The 18,151-nt window shown below is 55.8% G+C and overlaps 1 protein-coding gene across 2 annotated transcripts in view; it reads right to left on the bottom strand.

Annotated features, from left to right (window-relative positions):
• The window catches only part of RASA3 (RAS p21 protein activator 3), an 87,439-nt gene that overhangs the window by 36,321 nt on the left and 32,967 nt on the right, over positions 1 to 18,151 (bottom strand). For both annotated transcript variants that reach the window (XM_057707740.1, XM_057707741.1), the window contains exons 2-3: positions 13,209 to 13,326; positions 2,944 to 3,047 (exon numbers count right to left, since the gene is read on the bottom strand). In XM_057707740.1, coding sequence (XP_057563723.1) covers positions 2,944 to 3,047; positions 13,209 to 13,326 — 222 coding nt within the window. The remainder of the gene's footprint in view (positions 1 to 2,943; positions 3,048 to 13,208; positions 13,327 to 18,151) is intronic.

Below are 18,151 nucleotides of genomic sequence, written 5' to 3'. Positions count from 1 at the left end.
CGCAAGGCGGTGGCTGGGACGCGTCGCATCTAAACCTGAAACAACCACCACCAACCTCCCGAGACGTGACAAGACCAAGGAAAAGGGCTCTGGGTTTCAAGGGAGGCAGATGTCTGTGGGAACTAACGGTCCAGAAGCCGTGTTACGTGGGTTCCTTGGGTGCCGCCTCTGCGCTGACAGGCTCTCGCGTCCAGGGTTGTCTAGGATGTGCACGAATTTATGTTCTGCTTTTAGGGCAGAGAGATTTCCTTGTGTCTGCTTCTTCTCAACTGCCTTTGGCTCAAACAAATCCTTATGCCACAGTGGCCTATTCGGGATGGCACACTCTGCTGTCCTTGAAAACCTACAGTACCCCCCCCCTCCCCGGCCCCGCTCCCAGCAATCTCACGCTTAGGTATTTCCTAAGAGAAATAAAAACATTTGCCAACACAAAGACCTCGGCGAGAATGTTTACGGCAGCTTTGTTCACAACCCCTGAAGACTGGACACGACCCCACCCCCAACAAGCGATGAGCGGGGAGACGGTGGCACTTCCCTGCACTGAGCGCAGCGTGCGAATCACACCTCAGTAAACCTGGCTCATAAACAGAAGGGTCAAGGTCTCACTTCACACCCCCACCTTTAATGGAGAAACGGCAGGAAGCGCCTGCCAGCCCAGGGCTGGAGGCACCAGCGGGGAGAGGGCAGGACAAGCAGGCCCCGAGGAAGATGAGGCCACCACGGCCAGAAGTGGGACAGAGGGGGAGGCCCTGCTCCTGCCCCCAGAGCCCTGCCAGCCACCCACCCCCGCCCCCCCGGAGCCGGCGGCCTGACCCAGCACTCCCTCGACCACACTCGCACCGGGTCTCCACAACCCCCTACCCCGGGACATCCCCACCCTTGGACCCACCCGTGGGGGGCCACGTGCTGCCCCAGGAGAACTGGCACCACGCCATCACATCGCACGGCAGTCGTGAGGGACCGGTGACACTGTGCTCGTTTCCATGACACAAATGGATACCCTAGAACTTGGTTTCTCATCCTAGTAACAACATAATTGCTAGTCATACCTTTAAATGATCCCTGGAGGTCCTGACAGCCTCTTATTTCTACGGCTGTGAGAACGACGTTGAAAACATCTGTTTCTGGTCACACACGGATGCACCCCGGTTTTAAAGCCCCCAGGAATTGCTAAACCATGATTTTGCTAGTTATCTTTAAAAACAGCAGGTGCCTTAAAGGGAATGATTAACAAACATCTTTGATTATTATAAGGGGAAATAACCCCGAAACCAACTTGATCAGGTCCTCTGATTAAAAGGTGCAAAGATATTTTAAAATTTCTTTTTCCTTAGGATTACCACTCAAAAAAGCTCCGCTGTGCATCCAAGAATTAGTCAAATTCCTCTTCCGCTGGTGTAACCTGAGCCGACCACCCCACCAGCGCTGCTCCTCCCTGCGGGTCTCACCGGTCGCGCAGGTGAGCTGCGTCAGGTAACACATCGACGTGCAACCCGCCACTCTGCTCCTCTCCTCTCCTCTCTGAACAAACCTTGGCACGTCCAGCGGCTGCTGGACAGAGACACCCGGGCCCTGCTCGGGGGACCCCGGGCCACGGGAAGTACGGTCCAGAGGACACGGGGGAAGCGCTCCCACAGGCGGCGGTGAGAGTAACGTGCGCCGAGGGGCAGCCCCCGCTGAGCAGGGTCTCTGGCGGACGCGCCAGGCCGGGAGGCCCCAGGAGAGGGGCGGGGGGGGGGGGGGGGGGGAGGAAGCGCCGGGGCTTGAGGCCAAGCGGAGGGTTCGCGCACGGGCCCCAGCCCGAGGGGAGGGCCCAGGCCTGCGGGACGAGCGGCGCGGAAGGGCCCCCGCGGACGCGCAGAACCTCGACTCGGAGCTGGAGGCCCCGCGGGCAGCCGTGTCCCCGCGCCACCTTAAACGACGTCAGGTGTGACTCCTCCCCGTCCCTGGCCGATCTAAGCCGCGTCCTTCCTGAGCAAACGCTGCTGATTTCTACTCAAACCACAGCACTTTCCAAGAACGCTATGTACTGGAGACGCAGACTGTGGGCCCTGCCCCGACCCAGTAAGCAGCGTCTGCGTTTTGACGCGTGTGGGAGCTCTGGTCCGCGTGCCGGGAGCACTGCCAGGTGCTTCTTCAAAGGGCCTCGGCGCCACAGCTGCCGTCACTTTTTTTTTTGAGGGCTGCTGGCCGGGGCGCAAACACCCCTGACCCGTCACGCACGCCTGGTGAGCGGAGCTGGCCCGACGCCCCAGCAGCGGGCGGGAGACGGCAGGGCCAGGGGCCCTGTCCAGCAGCAGAGCACCGAGACGCCTCCTGCCAGGAGCAGCCAGGCCACCGATGATCGGCTGGGGTCCCCCGGCCGCCGCGGAGCCCACATCGGGCGTCTTGGGTCTAATTCTGGTGCCGTGGGGAACTGCTAGGGTTTTCCTGGGACAGAGATGCACCTGCTAGACGGGCGGCTCTGGGCTGCTCCACATTCAAGGTGGGCCCACTCTCTCCAGGACACTGGCACCTCTGGGACCCCCAGTACCTCTGAGAACCCCTAATACCTCTGCGTGCACCCCGAGACCTCTGAGGGCACCCCCATACCACCCAGTTCCCCTAGGACGGGTGCTGGGTTCAGGGACGGGCAAGGCCTGGGGTGGGGGGATGGTTGGAGAAGCCCTTGGGAGTCATCTGGGGGCAGGTTTGGGGGACCCTGCTCTCTCCTTGAAGGACGGCTGCCAAGTCTTTGCTGCGTGTCCCTACGTCCCCACGTGAGCGCGTGGGCTGTCGCCCCTGCACAGACTCACAGGGTGGCCCCGGGACGGCCAGCAGGGGCAGGTGAGAGGTTTGCCGACTCAGACGGCGTGCTTGGGAGACATCCCGATTCCGCCAGAACAAGCCCCATTCAGAAGAAGTGGAGAAAACAGAGAAAACACCCGGTCGGTCGGTACCTACCTATGATGGAGTCCCTCCGGAAAACGTCTCTATCGAAAATATAAAAGGACAGGTGACGGAAGCTCCGAGGAATCTCACAGTAGAAGTCCTCTCCGTAGAAGGGGCTGGTCAGAGACAGAAGGGGCAGGGTTAGATTCCGCGAGGCTGTGGCATCGTCAGTCCTGGGGGGCGGTCAGTCCTGGGGAGGGTTCACCAAGCCCCTGCCGCAGGTGTGCACCTGTGACCTCACGTGCGGGACACGAAATCGGGAGCTGGTGGCCCCTGCAGGGCCGAGCTGGGGAGACGCGAGGGCAGGTGACACACGCAGAAGGACCCGGACACAGGAGCTGCATCAGAGCCTCCGCCTGGGAGGGGGACGAGCCCACCTTTGGCGCTGCCGTCCGAAGCACCTAAGAGGTCTCACTTGTTTTACTGAACAGCCCAGGTCCAGAGCGGGAAGGGGAACTGTGCTGGCCCGAGGTCCAGGTGTGGAGAGAGGGCAGCCGCTCCACCCACACCACGTCCTGGGGGCCAGAGCCCCAAAGGCACGTCCCGAGGGAGTCAGAGCTCGCGCCACCTCCCGACACGGAGCTGTGACACCAGCCTGTTACACACGGGGGACACGAATCTCATCCCCACCCCCAAGAGGCACAGGAGCACCGGGACAGGGCAGTCCTGCACTCAGGACCTGTGGTCTCAGCGACCACAACTTGAGGATGGGAGAAATCTGCACCTTTATCCACTGCTGGTAGGGATGTAAAATGGGGCCATCACTTTTCCAAAACAGGAAACCTGGAGTAACCGTGACGGCCCGACACCCATCCCCAGGTGTACGTCCCAGACCAACGAACACATCCACACAAAAACTGGTGCATGCAGGTTTACAGCAGAAACAACCAAACTTCCACACAGGAGCACGGCCCCTGACCCACGGGTGCCTTCAGCCCTAGAAAGGAGGAAGCCCTGACACGGGTGCTCAGGGAGAGACGCCAACGCAGGTGGCCACACCGGGTGCCACTTCCGTCACTGGAAACGCCCAGAACAGGCCCGTCCGCAGGGAGAGAATTCGTGGTTGCCAGAGGCTGGGGAGCACTTAAAGGGAATGGGAGACGAAAATGATCTAAAATGCACTGTGGTGATGGCCACAGAACTCTGAGTGTGCTAAAAACCATAGAATTGTACATTTTAAATGGGTAAATTATATGGTATGTGAATTAGATCTCAATAAAGTATTTTTCAAAAACCATAAATTTAAAAAATACATAAAGATGTCAGCGAGTGAAAACCAGAACTGACGTTCTAGGGTGTATCATGCTCGAGGTTTTTTCTCTAAAGATGTGTGGATATAGAATAAAAATAAAGACACACGTTTTTAAATAAAAGAGGGGTTACATTATTTACCCTGATACACAGCTGGCTTCTTCCTTTAACGCGAGGCCCTGGACCACTTCCCAAGCAAGCAAAGGCCAAACAGCACCTGAGGTCTCAGCGACCACAGCCGCGGAACCCGCACCTTCCAGCGCACAGACCGCAAGTCCTCCCCCACGTCCACCAGCAGGACCGTCCCCAGCCCTGGCGTCGGGCCCCACCTGACCGTCCGACTGTGCTCCCGGGACGACCCCGAGGGGACTCGCTTGGCGGAGGGCACCCTTCGTCCTGGGCTCCGGGACCTCGGGCCCTCCAGGAAGTGGGGACCCCACCAATGTTCCCAAACGCCGCTAAGGTGGTGACCAGTCCCCTGCTTTCACCGGAGAAGGTCACGCGGTCGGTGAGGCCGACTATCAAGTGTGTGTCAGCGTTTTTTGTTCCATTTTGTGTTGAAATGTCTTTGGCCCATTTTCTGTCAAATGACCATCTTTTCACATTCTTTTCAAGTTCAGGGTACTAACCCGCGGAGAACTTTAAATGTGCAACGTAGAAGACAAATACCTAACGCCCAACATACAAACAACACGTGTGTTCACGTCTGTCGTCCTCGGACAGGGACAGGCAGGTGCTCGTGGAGTCCCTGCACAGAGCCCACCTCAGCCTGCCTGTGGCATCTCTGCGGGGGGGGGGGGGGGCCGGCCTCCACAGGGCCCACGGGGGTGTGAGGGAGCGGGGCAGGCCTCCTGGGGGGGGGCCGGGCGTGCCCCCGGTGCCCGCACGGGGCTGGGCCACGGTCCCGGCAGCCGCCTCCTTGGCCGACAGGAAAGCCCGCAGGGTCTCTTCGCGGGCGGGGGCAGAGCTGGAAGCTGTGGACCCTGGGGAGCAGGGGGAGACCCCCGCACGTGCCTGCGAGACGCGGGGGGGCCGCACAGCCCGAGCCCGTCCAGCCGGCCCTGAGCCCGGGCATCTCTGCACACAGGTCAGCGCCGCGAAGGCGGGAGACGCGCCACACGGGGCAGGCTTCTCCGGGTAAAGGGAAAACGCCGGACGGCCTTAACGACCACTATGTGACAAAGGCCGGCCAGAGAGAGCGCTCTCCTCGCTGATTACAGGGAGACGTTCAAGTGCAGTTTCACAGAATCAGGAAAAGAGAAAAAGCCTCTGGCAGGGGAAGCCGCCCCCCGCCCCCCCCCCCCCCAAGCCCAGATGTGCAGCCTGCCCAGGACCGCAGAGTCATTTCCCGGCCCCACCCCCCTCGGCTCCCAGCGGGCCCCGCCCCGCCCCCCTCTGCTCCTGAGGAAAGAACCCGGTTTTCCCCGTTTCGTGCTGTGTCCTGTGTTGCAAACGCCAGCATCCGTTTCCCAGCGTCTGGGGGAGGGGAGGGCGGGAGCCACGGGTACAGAGCGGAGTCTCCCCATGGGCCCCAGTTGCGCCACAGGGCAGCCCAGCGGAGCCCAGGCGCCCAGAAGCGGGGACCTGAGGCTCACCCCGCAGCAAATTCTCCTAAAAGGGTGCCGGCCTGGCTCTGAACAGCTCAGTGTTCCGCTAATAAACGTGCAAGTGGTTAAACCATTAACTAAAACCTGGATTAAAATTCGTTAAACCAAATACTATACTGAATTCACACGTCCACAGGAGACCAGTGGGGAAGGGAGGGGACCCGTGCGGCCGACAGCCCGCACCCCGCACAGGCCGGTGCTCACGGGGTCCCGGCACCGCAGGCGCCCCGGGCGAACCCCAGGCACGAGCCTCCCAGGCCTCCCGACGGCAGGAGAAACCCCTTCTGGTTCCTTCTGGGTCCTCTCTCACTTCCTCTAAATGGTGATTTTGAAACTCCTTTAAAACTCCTTGAGCAGCGCAGCCTTGGGCCCTTTCAAGTTTTCATCACAAAAGCGTTTTTCTGAGGCTTCCAATAAGCTACTGCATCTCAGCCTCTGGTGCCGAAGCCTCCCCCTAGGTCGTGGGTCACAGCCTGAACACGGGGAGGGGAGGCTCCCAGGAGAGAGAGCGGAGGACGTGTCCACGCGGAGGACGGGTGGAGAAAGGAGGACTGGCCCCCAGCTCCATGCAGATGTGAACGGGGTCCGGAGCGACACGGCTTGCCCTCCCAGGGAAGGGGCCTCGGAGGTCAGGTTACGGCTTTCCTCCAAACGCTGAGGAAGAAGCATTCCACCTGGACCCTTGGCCCGCAGGGCAAGGCCAGATCGCAGGGCGCAAGGGCACCCAGGGCGCTGGCCTGCAGGGCCAGAGAGCACTCTTCCAGAAGCACAGGACCCCAGCTGGACATCTGCGCCACAGCCCAGCCCCTAAGGGCGACATGCAGCCCGTCTCCCTGGCTTCAGCAGCCCAGGGTGGACGCCCATGTGGCCGGGGCAGTTCCTCACTTCTCCCCACGGTTTCCCCATCTGCTCACACGGGGTGCACCGCCCCGCTCACACCCCAAATGGGGCTCCCGCATGCAGACCCTCCCCCCCACCCCGCGTCCCCAGAGACAGCACGTGTCCTCACCAGCAAATCACACCCGGACTGTGGTCAGCTGGGCATCTGGGAAGCTCTGTGAGAAGCCCCACATCCTGAGATTCAGGGGTTCAGGGAGGACTGGAGCCTGACACCGGAGGGATGCTCCAGCTGCAGGCCTGCCCTGGACCACACAGCTCCCCAGGACCGTGGGGAAAGGGTCCCTGCCCGGAGCGTCCCAGGACTGGGGGTGGGGAAGGGTCTCCGCCTGGAACTCCCCAGGTCTGGCGGGGGGGGGGGGGGTGGGAAGGGTCCCCCCACTGCAGATGGTGTGGCACATCTGGGCCCGAGACCTGCATTTATGTAAAAAAGACTTTTCTTTAAGCTTTAACTTGAGAAATTAGAGAGGAAAGACATCTAAGGTGAGAAGATGCTATTTGTACAGTCTCATGACTTCAAAGCTGGTGTTTTCTAGTCAACAACTTGGTTTTCATTAAAAACATCTGAGAAAATGACGTCTTTCTTCCCAAACCACAGACTTCCTCTTGCGCTGTCACACCCTAACCCCAAACAGCTTCTCCCTCCCAGACGGAGGCCTTTCTGGGTTTGGTCACTCCCACCACACAAAGCTCTATTTTCTGAGCAATTTGCATCTCTCAGAAGGCACAGAAAGCCCCTCTCAAGTCACTGACACACAGGCTCCCTCTGGCTCCAAACAGGAAGCTCGCGCCCACCCGCTGGGGAACAGCCCTTCACTCAGGAAAGTTCTTGGCGAGAATGATGGGAGTAGAGATTCTGTAATTACACCCAAATCAAGCATGGCCATGTGCTAGGTCTTTGCTCACTTTGCTCTAGAAAGTGGTTGTTTTACTAACTTCTAATTTTATGTAAAAAAAAACCAATACCTACAAACAGAAGAATAAAAATACCACCCATAATCCCACCCCCCAGAAAAAATAACCACATTGGCATTTATGTCCTCACATTCCAGACCATTTTTGGAGCTATCCCAGTTTTTTTAAACAAAAAGGAATCTTGCTACGAACACAACTTTGTAACGTGCCTTTATCGCTTGACAGACACAACCAAACCCCGCGAGAGACAAGGAGGCCGGACGTGCCTGCCTCGCACTCAGGCAGGGCCAAGGGGTGGGGCGTGGGGTCACGTCCGGAGGGTACACGGCCAAGGCCCAGGAGAGGAGGCAGGAGACGGGGGCCTCTGGGCTGGGTGCAGAGGGGTCCAGGCAGCAGGCTCAGCAGACCTGCCGCCGGGCAGGTGAGGGTCAGAGGAGCCCCTTCCTGCCGGCCACGGGGAGAGGCAGGCGATGTCCTCCTCAAAATCACCACTTAATGCACAAAAGGAAACGAAAAACTGGCACTCCACGAAATACGCTCGCAAACGATTGGACCAGCTGCGCTCTGAAGAGCTCTTATCTTTAACTGCAGCGCGAATGTGCTCCTTTCGCTGGATAAGACGGTGGTTTCCTCCATGGGCAGCCTTCAGCCCTCCCAGGGGCCCAGGATGCCCTCCGCAGGCGCACTGTGGCCCTGGGCAGGCAGCTGACCAGCCCCAACCCTGACAACCCAATTTCACGGAGCCTTTCCGTTCAAATAAACGGTAAGGAAATAATGACGTGCCATGTAAATGGTTAACAGTTACAGTTGTCGGAAGTTATATGTGAACACCAATCCCTGGCAGCATCAAGAAGATACCGTTCTCAGTGGGACAGAAACTCTCCCTGAATCACCCTCCTGGAGGAGGGACAGCCTGGATGAAGGCTCCTTCTCCCCAGAGCGTCCAACCCAGCGGGCTCCCCCAGGGCATGTGCAGCAGCAGCCCTCTGTCAGTGCCCGCTGGCCCACACCAGGCCTGTGGGCAAGGGAGGCAGGAGCGGCTGCACCTGCTCACGGGCGGGCAGCGTCCCGCAGACCCCGGTGTGGGGACACTCAGTCAGGCCGCAGCCCGACGCCCGGACCCCCTTCGCCTGGAGAAAGGAGGGAAGGGGTGTGTGCCCCCCTCGTCCTCACACTCCGTCTGCACTTCAGGCTGAGGGAGGACAGACCAACGGGGCGGTAGTGGCCCTGTGTGGCCGCCGAGGCCCCTCTGACTGTGCCCCTTGGACGGGATGCCAGGCCCTGCTGGCCCTCTCCGGTCCAGAGCGCAGATGTGGGCTCTCTGCTTCCTACAGCAACTTGGCCAAACGAACACCCAAACCTCTCAGGTGATGCTGAGTCTGGAGGCCAGTTCAGGAGTCAGGGCCATGACATACCAAGGTGTGTGGCCACCTCCGTGGAGGAGACACTGAACCCCGGGGCCTGCGCATGTCGGTGGCCTGTCCCGGGGGCAACACCGTCCCTGTCTCCCAGGCACGCCCCTTCCCTCCAGCCTCGCAGCTGCCATCTCAGTCTGGGTCTTGTGCTGCTGGGCTCTGCCCACCTGGAGGCGGCCCCTCAAGAACTGAGCTGCGTGAAGACAGCACCTCCCTCCTGAGACCCTCACCTGTGGCCTCTGGCCTTAGGAATTCCCACAGGACATATTCAGACATCCCACTACCTTCTGTGTCTCTAAACCTCTCTCACACTTTCCATTCCTTTGTGTCTCTGGGGTAGATTTCTTCCTTTTTTATTTTTTTTAAAGATTTTTTTGATGTGGAGCATTTTAAAGTCTTTATTGAATTTGCTACAACATTGCTTCCGTTTTATATTTTGGTTTCTTGGCCGCGAGGCATGTGGGATCTTAACTCCCCAACCAGGGATCGAACTCACACCCCCTTGCATTGGAAGGCAAAGTCTTAACCGCTGGACGACCGGGGAAGTCCCTCTGGGGTATATTTCAAATGTACCTTCCACTTTACCACTCTTCCCCTCAGCTGTGTCTAATCAGCTATTTAATTCATCCACTGAGTTTTTCATCTAAATTCCTGTGATCTCCATTTCTGGAAATTCTATTTGATTCTTTTTCAAATTGGTGCAGGCATTCTCCATCCCTGCTTATCCTGCTCATGGTTTCAGTCTTGTCTCATTCCTTTCTTTGTTAGCTGACATTCTGCACACGTTGCAGGTCTGATTCTGCTGTCTGTTGTTCCTTTTGGAAAATGCACATGACACGTCATTTCTGTGTTCTTTGTGCATTTTCTCCTCTGAGCTCACGTTCCCTGAAACGTGACACTGGAGAATCCCGAGACCTAGACTGAAGGAGAGGATTGGCTTTGCTTGCGACTGACCTGTCACTGCCTCCGCGGACGTTACAAACTACTCCTCCAGGGCTGCGTCAATGCGTGGGCGTGGACGGTGGTTTTGGACCACGGATGTGGTGTGGCTTCAGGCTCCACACTCACAAGAGCCAGCTTTTGGTTTCAAGTATTCAGCCCAAGCGGAGGCACAGTTTTCCTCGCGAACTCCTTTCACGGAGCAGGCTGTGTGCTTTCGCCCTCACGCTGCAGAGGCGCGGCCGGGGCTACCAGCTTGCCCCCCACCCGTGGAAACAGGGTTTTTGCCTCAATACTAAATGGCCACATACACCCATACTGTTAAATCACTTTTTAAACTGAAGTACAGTTAACACAACATTGTGTTAGTTTCAGGTGTATGCAGCAAAGTGATTTATATATATATATATACATACATATAAAATATATATTCTTTTTCAGATTCTTTCCCATTACAGGTTACTGAGAGATGTTGAATACAGTTCCCTGTGCTGTTTCTCCGCTTTATACATAGTAGCGTGTATGCTTAATCCCAAACTCCTAACTTATCCCTCTCCCCTCCCCCACTATGCCTTTGGTAACCATGTTTGTTTTCTATGTCTGAGTCTGTTTCTGTTTTGTAAATAAGTTCATCTGTATCATGTGTTTTGATTCCACACGTAAGTGATATCATATATTTGTCTTTCTCTGTCTGACTTACTTCATTTAGTATGATAGTCTCTAGGTCCATCTGTGTTGCTGCAAATGACATTATTTCATTCTTTTTTAATGGCTGACTAATATTCCATTGAATAGATGCACCACATCTACGTTATCCATTCATCTGGTGACGGACATTTAGGTGGTTTCCATGTCTCGGCTATTGTGAAGAGTGCTGCTATAAGCACTGAGGTGCATGCATCTTTACAAATTATGGTTTTCTCTGGATATACACCCAGAAGTGGGATTGCTGGGTCATATGGGAGCTCCATTTTTAGCTTCTTAAGGAACCTCCATACTGTTCTCCCTAACGGCTGCACCGATTCACATTCCCACCAACAACACAGGAGGGTTTCCTTTTCTCCACACCCTCTCCAGCATTTATTATTTGTAGACTTTTTGATGATGGCCATTCTGATCTGCGTAAGGAGGTACCTCATTACAGTGAGGTTTTGATTTGCATTTCTCTAATAACTAGCGATGTTGAGCATCTTTTCATGTGTTTGTTGGCCATCTGTGTGTCGTCTTTGGAGAAACGTCTACTCAGGTTTTCTGCCCATCTTTTGTTTGGGATGTTTGTTTTTTTGTTATTAAGCTGTATGAGCTGTTTGTATATTTTGGAAATTAATCCCTTGTCAGTAACATCATTTGCAAATACTTTTTCCCATTCCGCAGGTTGTCTTTTCACTTTGTTTATGGTTTCTTTTGCTGTGCAAAAGCTCAAGTTTAATTAGGTCCCATTTGTTTATTGTCCCATATTTTTTTAAGTTCTTGGAATTATTATATGTAGGTTTGTCCATTTGCTGTCAGCTTTAACTTTCTGCTTACAGCACTCCTTGCCTTACCTGGCCTATTAGATAAGCACTCAATAAATATTAATTGAACGGATGAATAAATTAACCTTTTAAAAACTAAGTTTATTAAACTGTGAGTAAAGCGTGACGGGTCTGTGAAGGGCCAGAAGCTCTGAGGAGGCGGGAGGATGACCTGGGTACACGCGCTGGAGTTAAGGGGGTTCTGATGATGGTGTTTGGGGCCGCCCCTGATTCTGGCTGCGTCGCAGGCAGCTGACTCCCCAGAAGAGACAATAGGACTAAACCACTACTTTTATTTAGCCCTCAGAATCACTTCCCTGCTCCAAAAGCACATTTTCTTGTGCCACCAAAACCAGAAACTATGATTTCTACTTCCAAACGTGTAAGAAATGTTTCCAGGAATGGTCCCCATTTCTTGGCCTCACCTAAAGCAGCGGTTCCCAAACAGATTCCCTTCCCAGAGACCCTCACCCGCAGGTCTGCGGGGAGCCCAGCTTCACACAGGCCGACCCTGAATCTCCAGGTGTACAAGCCTCTCACGTGGACTCTTCTCCGGGAGCTCACGGAAATCACCCTGAGGGTGACAGCAGCACCTTCAACATCCACCCCAAGACCACGCACGACTCCTGGCAAACCCCTCAGTCTCCTCTTCCTCCAACAAATTACTTCAGAGAATCGAGTAAGCACTCAAACAACACAGGCCTCGGGAGCAGCCCTGCCGGTGTGGGTGGCGACAGGGCAGACGGAGAAGGGAAGCGTCTCCAGGTTTCGGGGGCGGGAGCTCTTAGTCTCTAAAAGTTAAATTCACTCAGTCACCAGCGTGTGCTGTCTGTTCCCACTCAGAAGCAGCAACGTGCAGGGATACCCTCCACCTGCTAAAATGCTCTCAAGCCCGAAAGAGCCCTTAGCATGAACCCAGGAACCCACAAGGCTAAGCCCGAAGGTGGGGCCGCTGTCAGCCCTGCTCCGGGGCCACTTCGCTGGCTGGGACCCGCCCGCCTTCACAGCGCTCGCCCAGGCTCACACCACCGTCCCACCCCCCTGCCAGGGCAGCAGAGGCGCCCCACCCCTCCCCCCCCCCGGCAACGTGCTGTGCTCTGACCTAGGTGTCACCACGTCCTACCCCGGGGTGGGGTCCGGGGCCAGCAGGCCTGCAGCTGGAAGGAAATGCAAATCACCACCCCACACCCTACCCAACCGCTGGCACCTGGGCCTTCCCAGGCTCTCGGAGCGATTCCTGCAGAAGCCGAACTTGAGAAGCACGGACGTCGCTGATGCGGCAAACGTCTCAGTCCTCAGGCTTAAATGCTGCCCTTTCTCACCTGGCCCCTCTCTTCCTCTAATTCTAGCAACAAGTGTTTTCTAGGTCTCTGAACTCTGTGAACAGTTACCTCCACACCCATCTCGAGCCTCTTTAGAAAAAGGAAGATGGTTAAAAAAAAACTTCCCAAACATGCATGCTCTGAAACCCTTGGTTTGTACTCTTCTGTTGCGCTACCTACTGCCCAGTTCATCTCGACTTGGAAAGTCCTCACCTGCGTCTCAGCAGATAAATACGTCTCTGTGCTCTGTCCTTCCTGCTCAGTCCCGGGCATCACAGGCACTGCGGGACCAACAGCGCGTAACTGCCCCGTGAGCCTGCTCCTTTCTCAAGCCGAGACAGAGGATGAGGAGCGGGTGGGAACACCCTCCACACAGAAGGAATTGTCAGCATCAAATAAAGCAGCAGCAGACATTACCAGAGTGATTTCTCCACGATTTTGGTCCTGAAAACCTCCTCCTGGTCCAGGTTCACGGTGCAATAACAATCTCGCATCTTATTTGGCCCCGGGTATGTGGGAAGATTTTTGGCTTCACCTAAAAAAGCAAACGTAAGTCTATCATCAGTTTAGCATGGAATCATTTCGTCTCCTTGCTAGTCACAGACACCTTTCCCGACAGTGGACTTATTTCACGGCAAGGCAGCTGCTTGCTTCCGTGCGCTCACGAGCCCCTCACCAGGTCTCAGTCTTCCTGCCGCCACCAGGCAGTGCTGATGAGAAAACCGTTTGCACGGGTACAAGGGGATGCATACGCTCAACTCTAAAACAATGGATTCCTATAAAAGTAGGAATACACTGGCCTAAGAATTAAGAATTGTTTCGTTTTACCCACATTAGTCCCTTTAATATTTTCCTTTTTTTCCAGTAATTAATAAGTCAAATGTTTAATAAATCAAATTATTAGAGACATTAAGATGCTTTACACTTAATAGCATTTATCTTCTCACAGTGATCTTATGTATAGTGCAGTTTTTATATCAAGATTACATTAAGAAAATAAAAACAGCATTTCGGGATGTCACACTAGGTCACACTGCTAATGTGTGGAGTGACGGGACTTGAACTCAGACACTCTGGACACAAAACTTCAACGCTTAGTACATATCATTTTTGATATTTTCTCCTTAATTCCTTGAAGAATAATGGACATCACAGGTAATGAGAGACTGCTCAGGACCCTTTCTTTAGTGAATGACTCCCGTACTAGGTCTCCGATAACACACAGAAGTTACTGAAAAGCTTTCCTTCATGTTCTCAGTCAGCGGCAGAAAAAATGAGATTGTAAAAATTCGGCAGAGGTGCTGCCCTGATGCTACTCTTTCTTTATGAGGCATTCCTTGTTTCCCCTTGGGGTATGGAAAAATGGTGAAATAAGATTTTCTCCTAATGCAAATATGATATGGTGAAAAATACAACATGAGGCAAATCATACACTCTATTGATAAACGACGGACATTCAAATGGAAAAAAAGAAGGCAGAGTGAAAAAAGGTAAGAACGGTGCCGACAAGCTCAGATGTGTAAGAGGCACTGCAGAGCAGGGGTGTGAGAAGACCCAAGGGCTCGGTGAGCCGTCACGGGGCAACACATCTCACAGGACTGAAATACAGAAATGTTTTCTGAGAAAAGGAGCATGAAGAGAATTTATAAATGGGAAACCCGTGGTTTGTGACATTGAGAAATAAGACCATGCCGGCCGTACCGTCTGGGAAAACCCCCACACGACGGGGAGGATCGCTCTGCCAGAGGGTTAAAATCAAGGCATCTGAGCAGGAAGAATCATTAAAAGCACGATATACGGAATCATGATTTAACCCTATGACCCAGTAGCCATATTTAGGCTGATAGCTCACGTACACATTCCGACAGTTTCCACCGGTCTTAACTGGGAACTTCATACGACATCCGGGCTGTCTTTCACTATATACCCCCGGGATCCAGGCACGCCTCCTCGACACCTCCACCTCCCAGCAATGCCTCCCTGGTGTGACAGCGGGGAGCCCAGGACACCACGATCTTCACAATCATCACTCCGACATGCATTAGGTTATTCCAAAACAAACCTGCACCGCACTTGTCTCTGATCCGCAGAAATAACAACACCTCTTTGAAGCCTGACGGGATGCGGGGCCACGAGAACCCAGCAGCGTCGCGTGTCTGTCAGCTCATCAAACACCCGCAGCACGTTTCTCAGACTGGGGGCTTGAAACACTCCACTTTGCTTCTTGGACAAACCTTCTGGCTTCTCGAGAGTTAAGCGCTCACTCCTTTTCACGACGTCAGTCACGTCCTGCAGCACGTCCCTTGCTAACCCCTGCAGGCGATGCCCCAGATCTGAGATGAGATCTCTCACCCGCTGGCTCTGCCGGACCAGCGTCCGCCAGGTCGCCTGGAACCGACCCCTCCTCGCTCCTCAGCGTCTGCAGCTCCTTCACCTCCTCGCTGTCCAGGACACCTCTCGGGAGTGTAAGCTCGACGTGGGCTTCGCGCCTCTCGTGTTCTGTTCGATCCTTCCAGGTAGCGGTCTCTCCTCCGACTTGCACTTCCGTCGTCTCAGCCTCCTGCGGCTCCTCCCACAGCCTCTCCAGAGCTGCCTGGGGTTCCTTCTGGACATCTGGGCGACCTCCTCCACGAGGAAAGTGTGGTGACCACGGCGCTCCTGACCACTCACAGAGCCAGCGAAACACCTCCCCGTCCTCCTCACAGCAGAGCGGGGTTTCTCTTCACGCGGCACGCACGGACTTCTCTTTCGCTCCACCTCGGGCTCACCTGGCCCTCTCGGAGCCTCTCCGCTACTGTGGCCAGGCGTGGACCGGGCCTCAGCTTCCCGGGCTGGTAACTCACTCTGCACACAGGACCTCTGCTCTCTCCCTCTTGGCCAGTCATGGACTCTTTGCTGTTTGCAGGGATGCAGGCTTGGCGGAAGGTGTGGCCACAATCAAGGCTCACGGGTTCTGTCAGAAGCTCCAGGCAAATGGGGCAGGTCGCCTCCTCCTGTAGGTTCACCAGGATTCCTGAAGCCGTGGCAGCCGCTCCCCTGCTCCCACCTGTCCTGACTTCTCAGGGCTCTCCTGCTCACAGATCCCCAAGTAGACTACTTCTTCCATGTGAGTCGCCCAAACTCTTCCCTCCACAAACCACTCAACATTCCTCAGACCCCAGTGGAGAAGCTGTGATTCCTTGGAGAAGTGTGAAGACAGGCCCTGGGCAGATGTGTTCAGGATTCACTCACCAAACCAGAAGCTGATATACAAAAAGTAGATGTCTCAGCGGAGCTGCTGGTGTTGGAGGGCTGCCTGCAGAAGTGGGGGTCAACCGTGCATCACCGTGGGGACCGGGACACTGGCAGCAGGGGTTCTGGGACGCGCCCATTGGCATGAGCCTTCCCAGAGTCTGCCCCTTTAACAGCCTCAACGTTTAAATTACGGCAAGTTACATAGAAATCAAAATGTATCCTCTCATCCACTTTTACACACACAGCTCAGCAGCACCACAGTCAACTACACTCACACTGTCGTACCCTCTCCAGAACTCCTTCACCTTGCAAAGTGCAGAACCGGAACTCTGCACCACTAAGCAGTGAGCCACGGTTCGCCCACCCGCAGCCCCTGCCGCCCACCTTCTACTCTGTCTCTGTGACTCCGAGGGCTCCAGGGACCTCGCAGAAGTGGGGTCACACACGGCCTGTTCCCCTGGCCTGGCTTACGTCCTCGTCAAGGCTCATCCAGCTCACGGCCCGAGTCAGGACTCCCTTCTTCTCCAAGGCTAACATTTTGCTTATCTATTCATCCCCCAGGTCCCTTTTTATTTTGAATTTAATTTGATAGTATTAGGTCAAAGGTGGGGCAATAATGGAGAAGGGCTCTTTTTTTTTGAAGAGTAAACGATGAACTCCAGCTGTTGAGAAGCTGCTGAGGAGACGTCCAGGGCGGGAGACCAGCCGTGGGCCGTGCCCCCTGCCCCCTGCCCCACACGTTTGGAGAAAAGGAGGAGCCGCAGGGCAGCCAGGTGCCGTCGGCCCACGGAACCCCAGACGCCACGTCGCCTCGGACGCTGGGTCTGCCTGCAGACCCCCAGCAAGGCCGCGGCGCCCGGACCTCCTGCAGAAGCCGGAGCAGCTCGGGCTCCGGGTCCAAGCTGCCCCTTTGCTCGTGGGCTGACTGGCAGCAGAGGGGCCTGCAGGCGGGAGGAGAAGCCCCACCCTGGAAGGGGCCCCCCAACGAGCTCCCGCCTCTCAGGGGCCTCCTGTCCCCCAGTCGGGCGTTCACAGCTGCCAGCATCCGCCAACACCGCCCAGGCACGGCCGACACCTGTGGGCACCACCCAGGGCCGCACCACCTCCGCCGGTTAAAACTGAAGGGAAAACAACAACAGAAAGCAAACCCAAACCTCAGCACTCAGCGCCCAGAGCAGCCACACCTGCACCCACAGCACACGCGCCGCTGCTCTCGGGGGCGACGCGCAGGTTGTAACTTCCTGCCACAGCCTCCCAAGGGCGCAGGTGAGCTCGAGGGCTCGGAGCCTTCCTCCTCAACGTCCCTGTAACGTCGCCGCTCGGGACGGAGGAGAGCGGCCAGTTAATGGAAGTGGCTCGGTGCCTGGGTGCATGCTTCCTGGGCCGATAAACGGAGTGCTTTCAGGCTTCCCAGCAACCCCGGCCGGAGGCTGCATCGCGGGGCTGCTGCATGCGCGGCGGGGACCCCAGGCGCCTCCTCTGGGTCTCGGCCCCCCAGCCGGAAACGCGAGAGAATGCACGTCTCCTGGGCTCCTCTCACTCAAAAGGTTCTGGGAACTCTTCTTTCGGAATCATCAATGACTCTCCAATGGTGAAGAGAAACAAATAATGAGCGAATGTTTCCCTGCAGGCGCGGTCACCCTCACGACACCTCCGCGCTGCGAGGCCCCGGGGGGCACAGTCCACGGGAGCCGGGCACAGAACCCCGGGCGAGCTGAGACGACGCGCGTGGTCCCGGCCCGGCCTCCAGTCCGCTGTGAAGGCTCCAAAGACAGATTTCCCGAAAGCTCCTGGCAGATGCGAGGGGTCACGTGTCCACATGCAGGTGCACGCAGGAGGCGAGATGAACCGCATCCCAGGGGGCCCGGCGGCCTCCCTCCTGCTTTCCGAACTGATTTACGTTCACAAATCTTCCCCCGGGACAGCCCAGCTCTGCCGACGTCCCAGCTGACACCTTAGGATGTGACCGTATTTCCTGTTGGAATTTTTTTTTGCAACAAACGAGATACTTCGCTTCGCGTTCCTATGTTTCTCATAAGTAGAAAAAACCTTTTTTCGAAAGTCTTATTGGAGTTGGCCATTGGTGTAAAACCCAGAACTGGGATTTTTTTCCTGTTTATTCTCCA

The sequence above is a fragment of the Hippopotamus amphibius genome, chromosome 14 (genome assembly GCF_030028045.1).
Source record: "Hippopotamus amphibius kiboko isolate mHipAmp2 chromosome 14, mHipAmp2.hap2, whole genome shotgun sequence".
Lineage (NCBI taxonomy): Eukaryota > Metazoa > Chordata > Mammalia > Artiodactyla > Hippopotamidae > Hippopotamus > Hippopotamus amphibius.
This window is presented reverse-complemented; position numbering and strand designations above follow the sequence as displayed.